Source organism: Lontra canadensis, unplaced genomic scaffold (genome assembly GCF_010015895.1).
Source record: "Lontra canadensis isolate GAN:19392208 unplaced genomic scaffold, GSC_riverotter_1.0 scaffold142, whole genome shotgun sequence".
Classification (NCBI taxonomy): domain Eukaryota; kingdom Metazoa; phylum Chordata; class Mammalia; order Carnivora; family Mustelidae; genus Lontra; species Lontra canadensis.
In genome coordinates this window covers 1,065,751-1,077,920 of record NW_022631136.1, presented here as the reverse complement: position 1 = coordinate 1,077,920, position 12,170 = coordinate 1,065,751, and the positions used below count along the sequence as shown (strand labels likewise).

The 12,170-nt window shown below is 35.8% G+C and overlaps 1 protein-coding gene across 4 annotated transcripts in view; it reads left to right on the top strand.

The window, feature by feature from the left end:
- ARNT (aryl hydrocarbon receptor nuclear translocator) overlaps nucleotides 1-12,170 on the top strand; it is a 70,432-nt gene that overhangs the window by 10,166 nt on the left and 48,096 nt on the right. For 3 of the 4 annotated variants that reach the window (XM_032843586.1, XM_032843585.1, XM_032843584.1), the window contains exon 2: nucleotides 4,452-4,565. The exons of the other annotated variant lie outside the window; for it this stretch is intronic. In XM_032843586.1, the coding sequence (XP_032699477.1) occupies nucleotides 4,452-4,565 (114 nt within the window). The remainder of the gene's footprint in view (nucleotides 1-4,451; nucleotides 4,566-12,170) is intronic. 4 annotated transcript variants of the gene reach the window in all.

Below are 12,170 nucleotides of genomic sequence, written 5' to 3'. Positions count from 1 at the left end.
TCTGTGCTATGGACAAGGCCACATCTTAATTTAAACCATCTCAGAATCAACTTTTCTTTCTCTAAATTCCTCTAATTCATAGATTCTCTATAAACCTATTACTAAAAGTGTGAACTTCATTTTTAATTGGAGACTTTGCTTTTTTTTAGGGAAGTTACACGTAATTATTTAAATTTTATAGGACAAAATAGAAAAAGTATTAACAATAACAAAAATATATTCAGTCTTACTAATAACAGATAAATGAACATTAATGATAATTTTATACATAGAAAATTGGCAAAAATTTGAAGGATTGCTACTTCTCAGTGCTGGTGGACATATGGATAATTCGATATGGTTGATGAGCCTCTTAATTGGCATAGCTTTCTTAGAGTATAATGGGCAAAGTTTTAAATATGTTCCCTTATCATTTTCAGAAATTTATTACTATAGAAATACTGGTACCATGCATAAAAATATACAGTGGTGTTCTTTGAAACATTATTTATGATACTGATTATTTGAATATCATAAATATATACATTTGTACTATGAAGTACTATATAACAATTAAAAAGGTTGAGCTAACTATTTGACATGACATACCTTCCAAATTTATTGTTATATGGAAATAACAAAACATTCAGAATAAATATAACATGATCTCTTTCTTATATAAAAATTACCTTTCTTATGTAAAAATTACCAAAAAACCTTTCTTATGTAAAAATTGCCAGAAAACCTTTGATATATGGTGTATAGAAAAAGATATGGAAAGATTATATCAAAATGTTAATAGCAGTTACCCTAAGGGGAAAGTGAGATTGGAGTTTGTGTGTAGAGGATTTTACTTTTGATCGTTCACTTCTGTAAGATTGTTGAATATTTTTAGAGACTTTTATATTTGGTTTTCTGTATATCCATATTTTAATATATTGCTTTTTCATGAAAAAAATTAATAGCAAAATCGATTAACATTTTGGTTTGTGATATATTTTTGTAAAGCTACTATTTAAGGAGTACTTAGAGTGTTTCAGGTGCTATGCTAAGTACTTTTCACATGCATTATCTAATATAATCTTCCAAAAAAGTTGGTATTATTATTACCTACATTTTACAGATAAACTCAGAGAGATTAAGTCAAATAGGTGGTAAGTGGCATCCCCAGGATTGGAATCCAGTTTTATCTAATTTTAAAGCTTAAGCTTTGTTCTCTCAAATTTTCAGTGTATGCATCCCCCCACATTTTCTTTTTAAAAAATTTGGATCTTGCATTTCCCAGTATAAAGGTGATACATGCTTAATGTAAAAGACAAAATAATAAGGATATATAGAAAATCAAATGTAGAAGTCTCTAAATGCCATCCCAGAGATAACTACTGTCAGTTTATTGTGTTACATTTGCTCACTCCATTCTAATCATGATGTCATCCACACTACTTCTAGAACTTAACAGGCATGTTCTCACCTCTGGATCTTTGCACTGTGCCTAGAATGCATTTCCCCCAGATACCTGCATGGCTTATTGCCTTATCTCCTTTTCTTATCTCTTGTCTCCTATTCCTATCTCCTTTTACCTTTTCAGTGATGTCTTTCCTCACTATCTAAAATTGCTATCCTCCTGTCTTTCAACTTTTATATACTTTTTTTTTTCCCCTAAGGAGTGGGAGAGAGAATCTCAAGCAGGCTCAGAGCCGAGCATGGACCCGATGCAGGGCTCCATCTCAGAACCCTGAGATCATGATCTGAGCTGAAAACAAGAGTTGGACTCTTACCCTACTGAGCCACCCAGGCGCCCCTAACCATTATATACTTGTGATTTGACTTCCTGTAGTTTTTTTTTCCCTCCACATTTATTACTATATAACGTATTATTAGGTTGAATCATTTGAAATTTGATATCCATTTTTTACCTATAAAATGTCACTTTCATATTGTCATTCCAGTTTATATTTAAGTTATTTTTCTTGTTGATCTCTCTCTCCCACTAGCATGTAAAGTTTGTAAGGGTTAGGATCTTTGTCTTTTCTATTTATTGCTTTATCTCTAGGATCTGGTAGTGCCAGCGCATATAGTAGGTATGCAATTAATACTAAATGAATTCTTCCAGACTTCGGTTATGCATATAAACTTTATTTAATTTTTAAAAAATTTATTTATTTGTCAGAAAGAGAGAGAGCACAAGCAGGGAGAATGGCAGGCAGAAAGATAAGCAGGCTCTTCACTGAGCAGGGAGCCCTATTTGGGACTTAGTCCCAGCACCCTGGCATCATGACCTGAGTTGAAGGCAAGATGCTCAGCTGCCTGAGCCACCCAGGCATCCCACATATAAGCTTTGAAAAAGAAATGTATTTTATATTTTTTTTCTGTAGCTTGTTTTTCCATAATCATATATGATAGATAACTTTCCATTTCCATGATATAGATTCACCTCAAAATTTTTCTGATATATTTTTTTTCCATTGTGGCAAAATGCACAATACATAAAATTTGCCATTTTAACATTTTTAAGTGTACAGTTCAGTGGCCTTAGTATATTCACAGTGTTGTGCAGCCATCATCACCACCCATCTCCAAAACTATTTTCATCTTGCAAAACTGAAACTCTGTGCGCAGTAAATAATAACTCCCCATTCTCCAAATCCCCCAGTGCCTGGATACAACCATTCTATACTCTGTCTCAATCAATTTGACTTTTCTAGGTACCTCATTTAAGTAGAGTCCTATAGTATTTCTCCTTTTGTGACTAGCTTATTTCGCTTAACTAGTACCTTTGAGGTTCATCTGTGTTGTATGTTACTGCAGAATTCCCTTTTTTAAAAGGCCAAAGGGTATTGCACTGGATGTATATGCCCCAATTTTTTATCCATTTATCTGTCAGTGGACACTTGGCTTGCTTCCACCTCTTGGTTATTGTGAATAATGCTGCTGTGGATGTTGTCTAAGTATCTCTTTGAGACTCTGCTTTCAATTCTTTTGAGTATATATCCAGAAGTAGAATTGCTAGATAGTAAAATAGTTCCGTTTCTAATTTTTTTAGGACTCTCTATACTGTTTTCCATTTTGGCTGCGCCAATTTATTTTCCCACCAACAGAGTACAAGGTTTCCATTTTCCCCACATCCTCACCGATACCTTTTTTTTTTTTTTTTTTAAAGATTGTTTATTTGAGAGAGAGAGATAGTACCTGGGGGGTTGGGTGGGGAGAGGGAGAAGCAGGCTCCCTGCGGGGTTCCATTCCAGGACCCCAGGATCATAACCTTAACCAAAGGCAAACAGCTGCTTAACCAACTAAAACATCCAGGTGCCCCAATACTTGTTATTTTTTAATTTAATAAAGTTTTAAGTATGCTCTATGCCTAGCATGGGGCCAGAACTCACAACCTCAAGATCAAGTCGTATCTTCCACCAACTGAGCCAGCCAGGCACCCATTTATTTTTCATTATTTAAAAATTTTTTAAATTAATTTTTAAAAATTTTTGATGGTTGCTGTCATAGTGGGTGTAAGGTGATATCTCTTAGTTTTGATTTGCATTTCTTCAGTGATTTGTGGTGGTTGAACATCTTTTCATATGCTTATTGGCTATTTGTGTATCTTTGAAGAAATGTCTATTCAAGTCTTTTGGACATTTTAAAATCAGGTTATGTTTTTTTGTTGTAGAGTTCTCTCAAATAAATAAAATCTTAAAAAAATTAAAAAACACATCCAAAGTTCATATTTTAGACATTAAGAATATAATGAATAATTGGTCTCAAGGTTTCTTTTTGAACATTTTATTATCCAAAATTTAAAAAAATATATTTTTATTAATTAATTTATTTGAGAGGGAGAGGATAAGTGTGAGTCAGGAGGGCAGAGGGAAACAAGAATCTTAAGCAGACTCGGCACTGAGCCCAATGCAGGCCTTGATCTCACTCACGACCCTGAGATCATGACCTGAGCCAAAATCAAGAGTCAGACAGATGCTTAACCACTGAGCTACCCAGGCCCCCCATCCAACTTTTAATGCTTCCTTTATCATTTCTGTTTTCCTTCGTTGTGTTTTCAGTGACTTAGTTTTGTATTATTTCTCCTATTTCAGGAAAGGAAGTTACATTTAGAGGTAGCTTTTTCGTAAATCTGGGAAATTATGTTGACTAACTGAAATATGTTATATTTACTGTTTTTCTGTAATTTCTGTGAAATTTTTTTTGGTTATTTCTTTTACTTGACTGATGTACATTTCTCCATTTCTGAGATGTAAAGTGAACATAGAATTAGAGAATGTAGAATAGGAAAAGGAGAGAAGCCACCCACAAATCTGAGTGAATTAGAAAGGTACATAGATATTTGGGTTGGAATTGACGAAAAAGCTGTTCAGAGGTGAAGGGAGGTCCTTAGTTTCTAACAAAAATCTCCTGAAGGCTCTATTAATACAAGGGTCAGTTTATGGAAAAACTCCCTAATTGCACAAAACCCTATTATGCAGGAGAAATGGGCTGTGGGGGCAGCCAGTCTGCATCAGGGATGGCTGGGCTGGAGGCCGCGGCTTGGACCCAGGATCTGGAGGTAGGAGCAGGCTGGAAGAACTCTAGAGGCAGAGGTTAGTGCATTCACCCAAATCCCTGGCTTTCCATTCAGTCTCTAGGATGTGGGTGCTTTCCTCAGGCAAGGCCATGCAATTGTGATTTTAATAGAAGGTACTTGATTTCAATGCAATAAGAATACTCCCTAACTGTGCTACCCTAAGTTCTTCCATTTGAAAGAAGCTAATATTAGTGATTAATATCCAGAATATATTAAAAGAATCATACATCATTATTGTATTAGTTTCCCAGGCCTGCTGTGACAAATTAACAAACTGGGTGATTTAAAACAACAGAAATGTATTCTTTCACAGTTCTGGAGGCTCAGAATCTGAAATGAAGATGTTGGCAGCTTTGATTCCTTGTGGAGGTTCTGAGAGAGAAAATGTTTCCCTCTTCTTTAGCTTGTACATGTCACTCTAGTCTCTGTGTCTCTGTATCCAATGTGTCTCTCCTTCCTCTTAGAAAGAAAGCTGTCAGAGATACGTGGGTGGTGCAGTGGGTTGAGTGTCCCACTCTCGTGGTTTCTGCTCAGATCCTGATCTCAGTGCTGAGTGCTAGCTGGCTTGAGACTGTCTCTCCTCTCCTTTTCCCCTTCCTTTTGACCTGCATGTGCCTATTCCTGCACTCTTGCTTTATCGCTCTCAAATCTCAAAAAAAGAAAATAAAAGAGCAGGCATTGGATTTATAACCCACCCTAACCCATTATGACTTCAGTCTTAGCTAATTATATATTCAGTGACCCTATTTCCAAGTAAGATCACAATATGAGATTCTGTGTGGACATGTATTTTTATATTATATTATTCAGTCTAGTGCAGTTATAGAGTGGGGTTTATTCCAAGAACTCAAAGATGGTTCAAGCTGAGAAAACTTATAATTCATGCCATCAACAAACTAAAAGAAAAAAATAATTATATTAATAAATGCTTTACAAACATATTTGTTTCAGATTTTAAGGGGCGCCTGGGTGGCTCAGTGGGTTAAGCCTCTGCCTCTGGCTCAGGTCATGGTCTCAGGGTCCTGGGGTTGAGTCCCGCAGGCTCTCTGCTCAGCAGGGAGCCTGCTTCCCTCTCTCCCTCTGCCTGCCTCTTTGCCTGCCTGTGATCTCTCTCTGTCAAATAAATAAATAATCTTTAAAAAAGATAAAAAGTACATTCCTGATTTAGTGGTAGGGGGAGGGGCAGAGGGAGAAGCAGACTCCCATTAAGCTCAGAGCATGATGCAGGTCTTGATCCCAGAAGTCCAAGATCTTGGCCTGAGCCAAAGTCAGGTGCCCAAGTGCCCCAAGTTTTTCAAAAAACTTTCAAACTGTTTTTTGAAGTGTCTTTGCTGTATTACATCTACCAGCAATGTATAAGTGATCTACTTTTTCTATATCCTTCCCAGCATTTGGTATTTTTATTAATTAATTAATTTATTTAATGTTAGCTATTCTGATAGGTATGTAGTGCATCTCAGTGTGGCTTGAATTTGCATTTCCCTCATGGCTAATGATGTTGACCATGTTTTCATATGCTTATTTACCATTTTTATATCTTTGGTGAACTGTCTCTTCATGTCTTGCCCCTATTTTAGTCCGACTACTTTTTTTTTTTTTTTTTTTGACAGAGAGACACTGTGAAAGAGGGAACACAACCAGGGGGAGTGGGAGAGGGAGAAGCAGGCCTCCCCATGAGCAGGGAGCCGGACACAGGGCTGGATCCCAGGACCCTGGGATCATGACCTGAGCCAAAGGCAGACACTTAATGACTGAGCCACCCAGGCACCCCAGACTACTTTTTTAATGTTGAGTTTTGAGCTTTCTTTTTTATATTCTGGATATAAGGCCTTCCCTTCAGTGTTTTCTTCCACTCCGTTACTTGTCTTTTCATCTTCTGGCAGTCACTCACAGACTAAAAGTTTTTAATTTTAATGAAATCCAATTTATCAGTTTTACTGTTAATGGATCATACTTTTGGTGCCAAATCTAAATACTCTGCCTAGGCCTAGATCTTGAAGATTTTCTCCCCCCCCCCCGCCCCCCCCGCAAATGTTACATAGTTTTTACATTGACATAGTGATCCATTCTGATTAATTTTTATATAAACAGCACAACTTAGGTTGAGGTTCAGTTTTTTCATCTACAGTTGTCCTGTTGCTCTAGCACCATTTGTTGAAAAGATGATCTTTCCTCCGTTGAATTGTTTTTGCACTTTTGTCAGAAATCATTTGGGCATATTTGTATCGGTCTGTTTCTGGGTTCCATTGCTCTGTGTCTGTCCCTCTGCCAAGACTCCATACTTTTGATTACCATAAATCTGTAATAAGCCTTGAAATTGGGTAGACTGATTCCTGCCACTTTTCTTTGTCAAAATTGTTTTTAGCTATTATAGTTTCTTTACCTCTCCTTAAAAATTTTAGAATTATCTTGTTTATAAAAATGTCTTGGTAGAATTTTGATAAGAATCACATTAAGCCTGTGTATCAATTTGAAGAAAATTGACATCTTTATTATGTTGAGTCTTCGAATTCATGAGCATGGTGTATCTCTCTATTTATTTAGATCTTTGATTTCTTTTATCAGTGTTGTGTTGTTTTCAGCATACAAGTCCTATGATGTTTGTTGTATTTTTTTCTTTTTTTAAGTGATTACAAATAGCTTTTTTATTTTTTTAAAAGATTTTATTTTATTTATTTATTTGACAGAGAGACAGTGAGAGAGGGAATACAAGTGGGGGAGTGGGAGAGGAATAAGCAGGCTTCCTGCTGAGTAGGGAGCACGATGATGTGGGGCTCATTTCTAGAATCCTGGGATCATGACCTGAGCTGAAGGCAGACACTTAATGACTGAGCCACCCAGGGGACCCTAAAAGGTTTATTTTATTTATATTTCCTTAAAGATTTTATTTATTTGAGAGAGAGAGCAAGGGAGAGCATGAGTTGGGGGAGGGGCAGAAGGAAAAGCAGACTCCCTGCGGAGCAGAGAGGCTGATAGGAGGCTCAGTCCAGCAACCAGGGATCATGACCTGAGCGGAAGGTAGATGCCTAACCAACTGAGCCACCCAGGCACCCCATGATTTATTTATTTATTTTAGAGAAAGTGTGAGCAGGAGCATGGGGAGGAGGAGAAGGAGAGAGAGAATCCTCAGACAGATTCCCCAGTGAGTGTGAGGCCCAATGCAGAGCTTGATCCCAGGACCCTGAGATCGTGATCTGAAGTCAAAACTAAGAGTTGGCCGCTTAATCGGACTGAGCCACCCAGGCATCCCTGTAGGTAGATTGGTATTTTAAATTTTGGTGTCTACTAGTTGCTAATATATAGAAGCGCTTTAATCTTGTATACTTATCTTGTATCATTCAGTTTTGCTGGAATCACTTACTTGCTCTGTGAGTTTTTTTGTTAAGTTCCTTAGAATTATCTGCAAAGATAGTCATGCCATCTGTGAATGGGGACAGTTTTATTTCTTCCTTTTTGATCTTTATGCCTTTTGTTTCCTTTTCTTGCATTTTTTGCACTGGCTAGGATTTCCCACACTATGTTTGAATAAATGATAAGAGGGAACATTCTTGCTTTCTTTCCAGTCATAAAAGGATTATCTTTCACAATTAAGTATAATATTAGCTTGAGGCCTTTTTTTCTTTCTCTCTTTTTTTTTTTCTGTTGTTGTTTTGGGGTTTTTGGAAGGATAGATTCTTTTTTCAAGTTGAAGACATTTCCCTCTATTTTTATTTTTCTGATCTTTTTTTTAAGTTAGGAATGAGTGTTGGTTTTTATCAAATGCTTTCTTGCTTAAATTGATATGATCATGTTATTTTTCTTCTTTAACTTATTAGTATGGTGGATTATGTTGATTATTAAATATTGAGCCAGTTGGCTTTATTTGGTCATGTTATATAATTCTTTTGCATATTGCTCAATTTTATTTGCTAATATTAAGAATTTTTATCTGTTTTCATGAGGAATATTGATCTCTAGTTTTTTTTGTCAGTTTGCTTTGTTTTTGTACTGATTTTGTCTGTTTTGGTACCAAGGTAATTCTGGCCTTGTAAAAATTGGTGTCTTCTTTCTCAACCAGTTTCTGGAGGAGATTGTGTAGAACTGATAATAATTTTTTTAATGTTTGGTAGAATTCTCCTTCTGGACCTGGAGATATCTTTTATGAGAGTTTTAAAATTATGGATTCAGCAGCACCTGGGTGGCTCTGTTGTTAAGCGTCTGCCTTGGGCTCAGGTCATGATCCCAGTGTTCTGGGATCAAGCCCCACATCGGGCTCCCTTCTTGGTGGGAAGCCTGCTTCTCCCTCTCCCATTACTCCCCCTGTTTGTGTTCCCTCTCTTGCTGTTTCTGTCAAGAAAATAAATAAAATCTTTAAAAAAAATTATGGATTCAATTTCCTAGTATTTATGGGGCCATTTACGTCATCTGATTTGTATCGGGTCTGTGTTTTTTCAGAGAATTGGTCCATTTTGTCTAAGTTGTCAAATTTATGTTTGTAAGTTACTCCTAGTATTACTACTTCTCTCTCATTTCTTTGAGGTCTGTAGTGATATCTGTCTTTTCGTTTTATTTTTTCTCTTTTCATTTCTGATATTGGTAGTTTTTTGTGTGTTTGTTTTTGTTTATGTTTTTCCCTGTCTTGCCATTTTGGGGATCTATTTAAAGAACCAGCTTTTAATTTTATTTTTTTAAAGTATTTTTCTGTTTTCAAATTCATTGATTTATGTTGTCTGTTCCTTCGTTTTGCTTGCTTTGGGTTTATTTTGTTCTTTTTCTAGGTGCTTGAAGCAGAAGTATAGATGACTGACTTGACTTTCCCTTTTTTCCAGTGTTAGCATTTTAGTGCTATAAAATTTTCTCTGAGTAGAGCTTTTGCTGCATTTCACAAATTTTAACTATCTTGCATTTTAATTTGCATTTTAGTTCTGTGTTTTCTTAATTTCATTTGAGACTTCTGTTTTGACTCATTGATTACTTAGAAATGTGTCGTTTAGTGTCCAAATGTTGGTGATTTTCCTGTTACCTGTTACTGAGTTCTAGTTTTATTCCCTTTTAGTTGGAGAGTATAAGCTTTGATTTCATTCTTGTAAATTTGTTTAGGCTTAATGGTCCAGGATATATCTATATTGGTTTATATTCTGGGGACACCTGAAAAGAAGGTGTACCTGCTATTTTGGGGTAGAGTCAGTAAATCTTAATTAGATCCTGTTGGTTGAGGGTGTCATTGAGATCTTTTATGTCTTTGCCGATTTTCTAATTGTTCTGTTAGTTGAATAAGGGGTGTTGAAGTCTTCAGCTACAATCATTTTCTTGTTTCTCTTTTATCAGTTTTTGTTTAACAGATTTTGCAGCTCTCTTGTTTAGTGCATAGCTGCCAAGTGTCTTCTTGGTGGCTTGCATATTATATAATGTGCTTTGTTTCTGGTCATTTTATTTGCTTTGGAGTTTATCTGATTATTATTAATATAGCTACTCTTGCTTTTGTTTGGTAAGTGTTTATATGATGTATGTCTTTTCATCCTTTTACTTTCAACCTGTCTCTACTGTTACATATGAAGCAGCTTATAGACTGGGTCATATTTTTTTGTTTGTTCTGCTAATCTCTTTTTATTAATTGGTATATTTAGACCATTTACATTTAATAAATTTTTTATGTTAGGGCTTAAGTCTGCTGTTTTCTTTTTCATTTGTTTGTTTTGGTTTCTGCTTCTCTATATTTTTCTCTGCCTTCCTGTAGGTTATTTGAACTTTTTTTTTTTTTTTTTTAAGATTTTATTTATTTATTTATTTATTTGACAGAGACAGATCACAAGTAGGCAGAGAGGCAGGCAGAGAGAGAGGGGGAAGCAGGCTCCCTGATAAGCAGAGAGCCGAATGCGGGGCTAAGTCCCAGGACCCTGAGATCATGACCTGAGCCCAAGGCAGAGGCTCAACCCACTGAGCCACCCAGGGGGCCCTTGAACATTTTTTTAGAATTCCATTTTGAGGAGTGCTTGGCTGGCTCAGCTGGAAGAGTATGTGACTCTTGATCTTGAGGTTGTGGGTTTGAGCCCCACATTGGGTGTAGGGATTACCAAAATATTTATATAAACCTTAAAAATTAAAATAAATAAAAGTAAAATCTTAAAAAGAATTGCATTTTGATTTATCTGTAATGTTTGCTGGTGTACCTCCTTGTATAGCTTTCCTGGTAATTGCTGGAGTGGGCATTGCATTATATATCATAATATTACAGTCTGTGGGTGGTGTCATTTTACCACTTTAAGTGTTAACATCTTACCTCCCTTTATAATCCCCATTTGTAATTTAATTGTCATAAATATCTCCTCTGTATACATTCAGAAACATGTCAGACATTGTTGTAATTTTTGCTTCTGCCAGCAAATGTAATTTAGAAAATTCAAAAAGAAGAAGGAAAGCCTGTGGATTTTACCCATATTTTTGCATACTGTGTTCTTTTTTATTTCTTGATATGTATTGATGTGTTCCAAAATTCCTTGTTTTATAATTTCTTCCCTGTTTAGAGAATTTTGTTTAGCCATTTTTTAAGGATAGGTTTGCTGGTTGCAAGTTCTCCATAGTTTTACGTCATCAGAGTGTGTTGATTTCCCCTTCACTCCCCTTTTCACTGGTTGCAGAATTCTGGGTTGACAGTTCTTTTTTCCCCAAAACTTAAAAGCTATCGTGCCACTTTCTTTTTGCCTCCATGGTTTCAGATAAAGCATCTGCTGTTTGAATTATTATTATTATTTTTTTTTTGTAGGTAAGGTGTCATTTTTCTCTAGCTACTTCCAAAACTTATCTTTAGTTTTTTAGACATTTGTGATCTGTGTTGGAATGCAATTCTTTAGGTTATCCTTTTGGGGTTTACTCAAATTCTTGAATCTGTAGGTTACATCTCTTGCCAAATTTGAGAAATTTTCAGACGTTATTTTTCAGCTTTGCCCTCTTTCTCTTCTTGCCTAGTATTCTAATGTGTAATTTCTAGTGTTCTTTCTTCCATTTCACTGATTCTTCCATTTGTTTTCTCCATTCTGCTATTGAATCAATATACTTAACTTTTGATTTCAGTTATTTTTCAGTTCTAAAATTTCTATGTGATTCTTCTTTATACGCTATTTCTTTGTTGAGACTGTTTCTTTGCTGAGGCTTTCAACTGTATTAATAATAATAATTTTTTTTAAATTTTTTTTTAAGATTTTATTTATTTATTTGACAGAGAGAGATCACAAGCAGGCAGAGAGGCAGGCAGAGAGAGAGGAGGAAGCAGGCTCCCCGCTGAGCAGAGAGCCCGATGCGGGGCTCGATCCCAGGACCCTGAGATCATGACCCAAGCCGAAGGCAGCATCTTAACCCCCTGAGCCACTCAGGTGCCCCTCAACTGTATTAATAATTATTGAAGCATTTTTATCATGACTTCTTTTAAAGTCTTTGTCAGATAATTCTAACATCTATGTCATATCATTGTTATTTTTCATTCAGTTTGAGATCTTCTTGGTTCTTGGTATGATGAGTGATTTTCTTTCTTAAAATTAAAGTTTGAATATTTTTGTATTTGAGTATTTTTGTATTGTGTGATATTGGATCTTTTTTTTTTATGATTTTATTTATTTGTGAGAGAGTGGGAGTGAAAGCAGGTGCG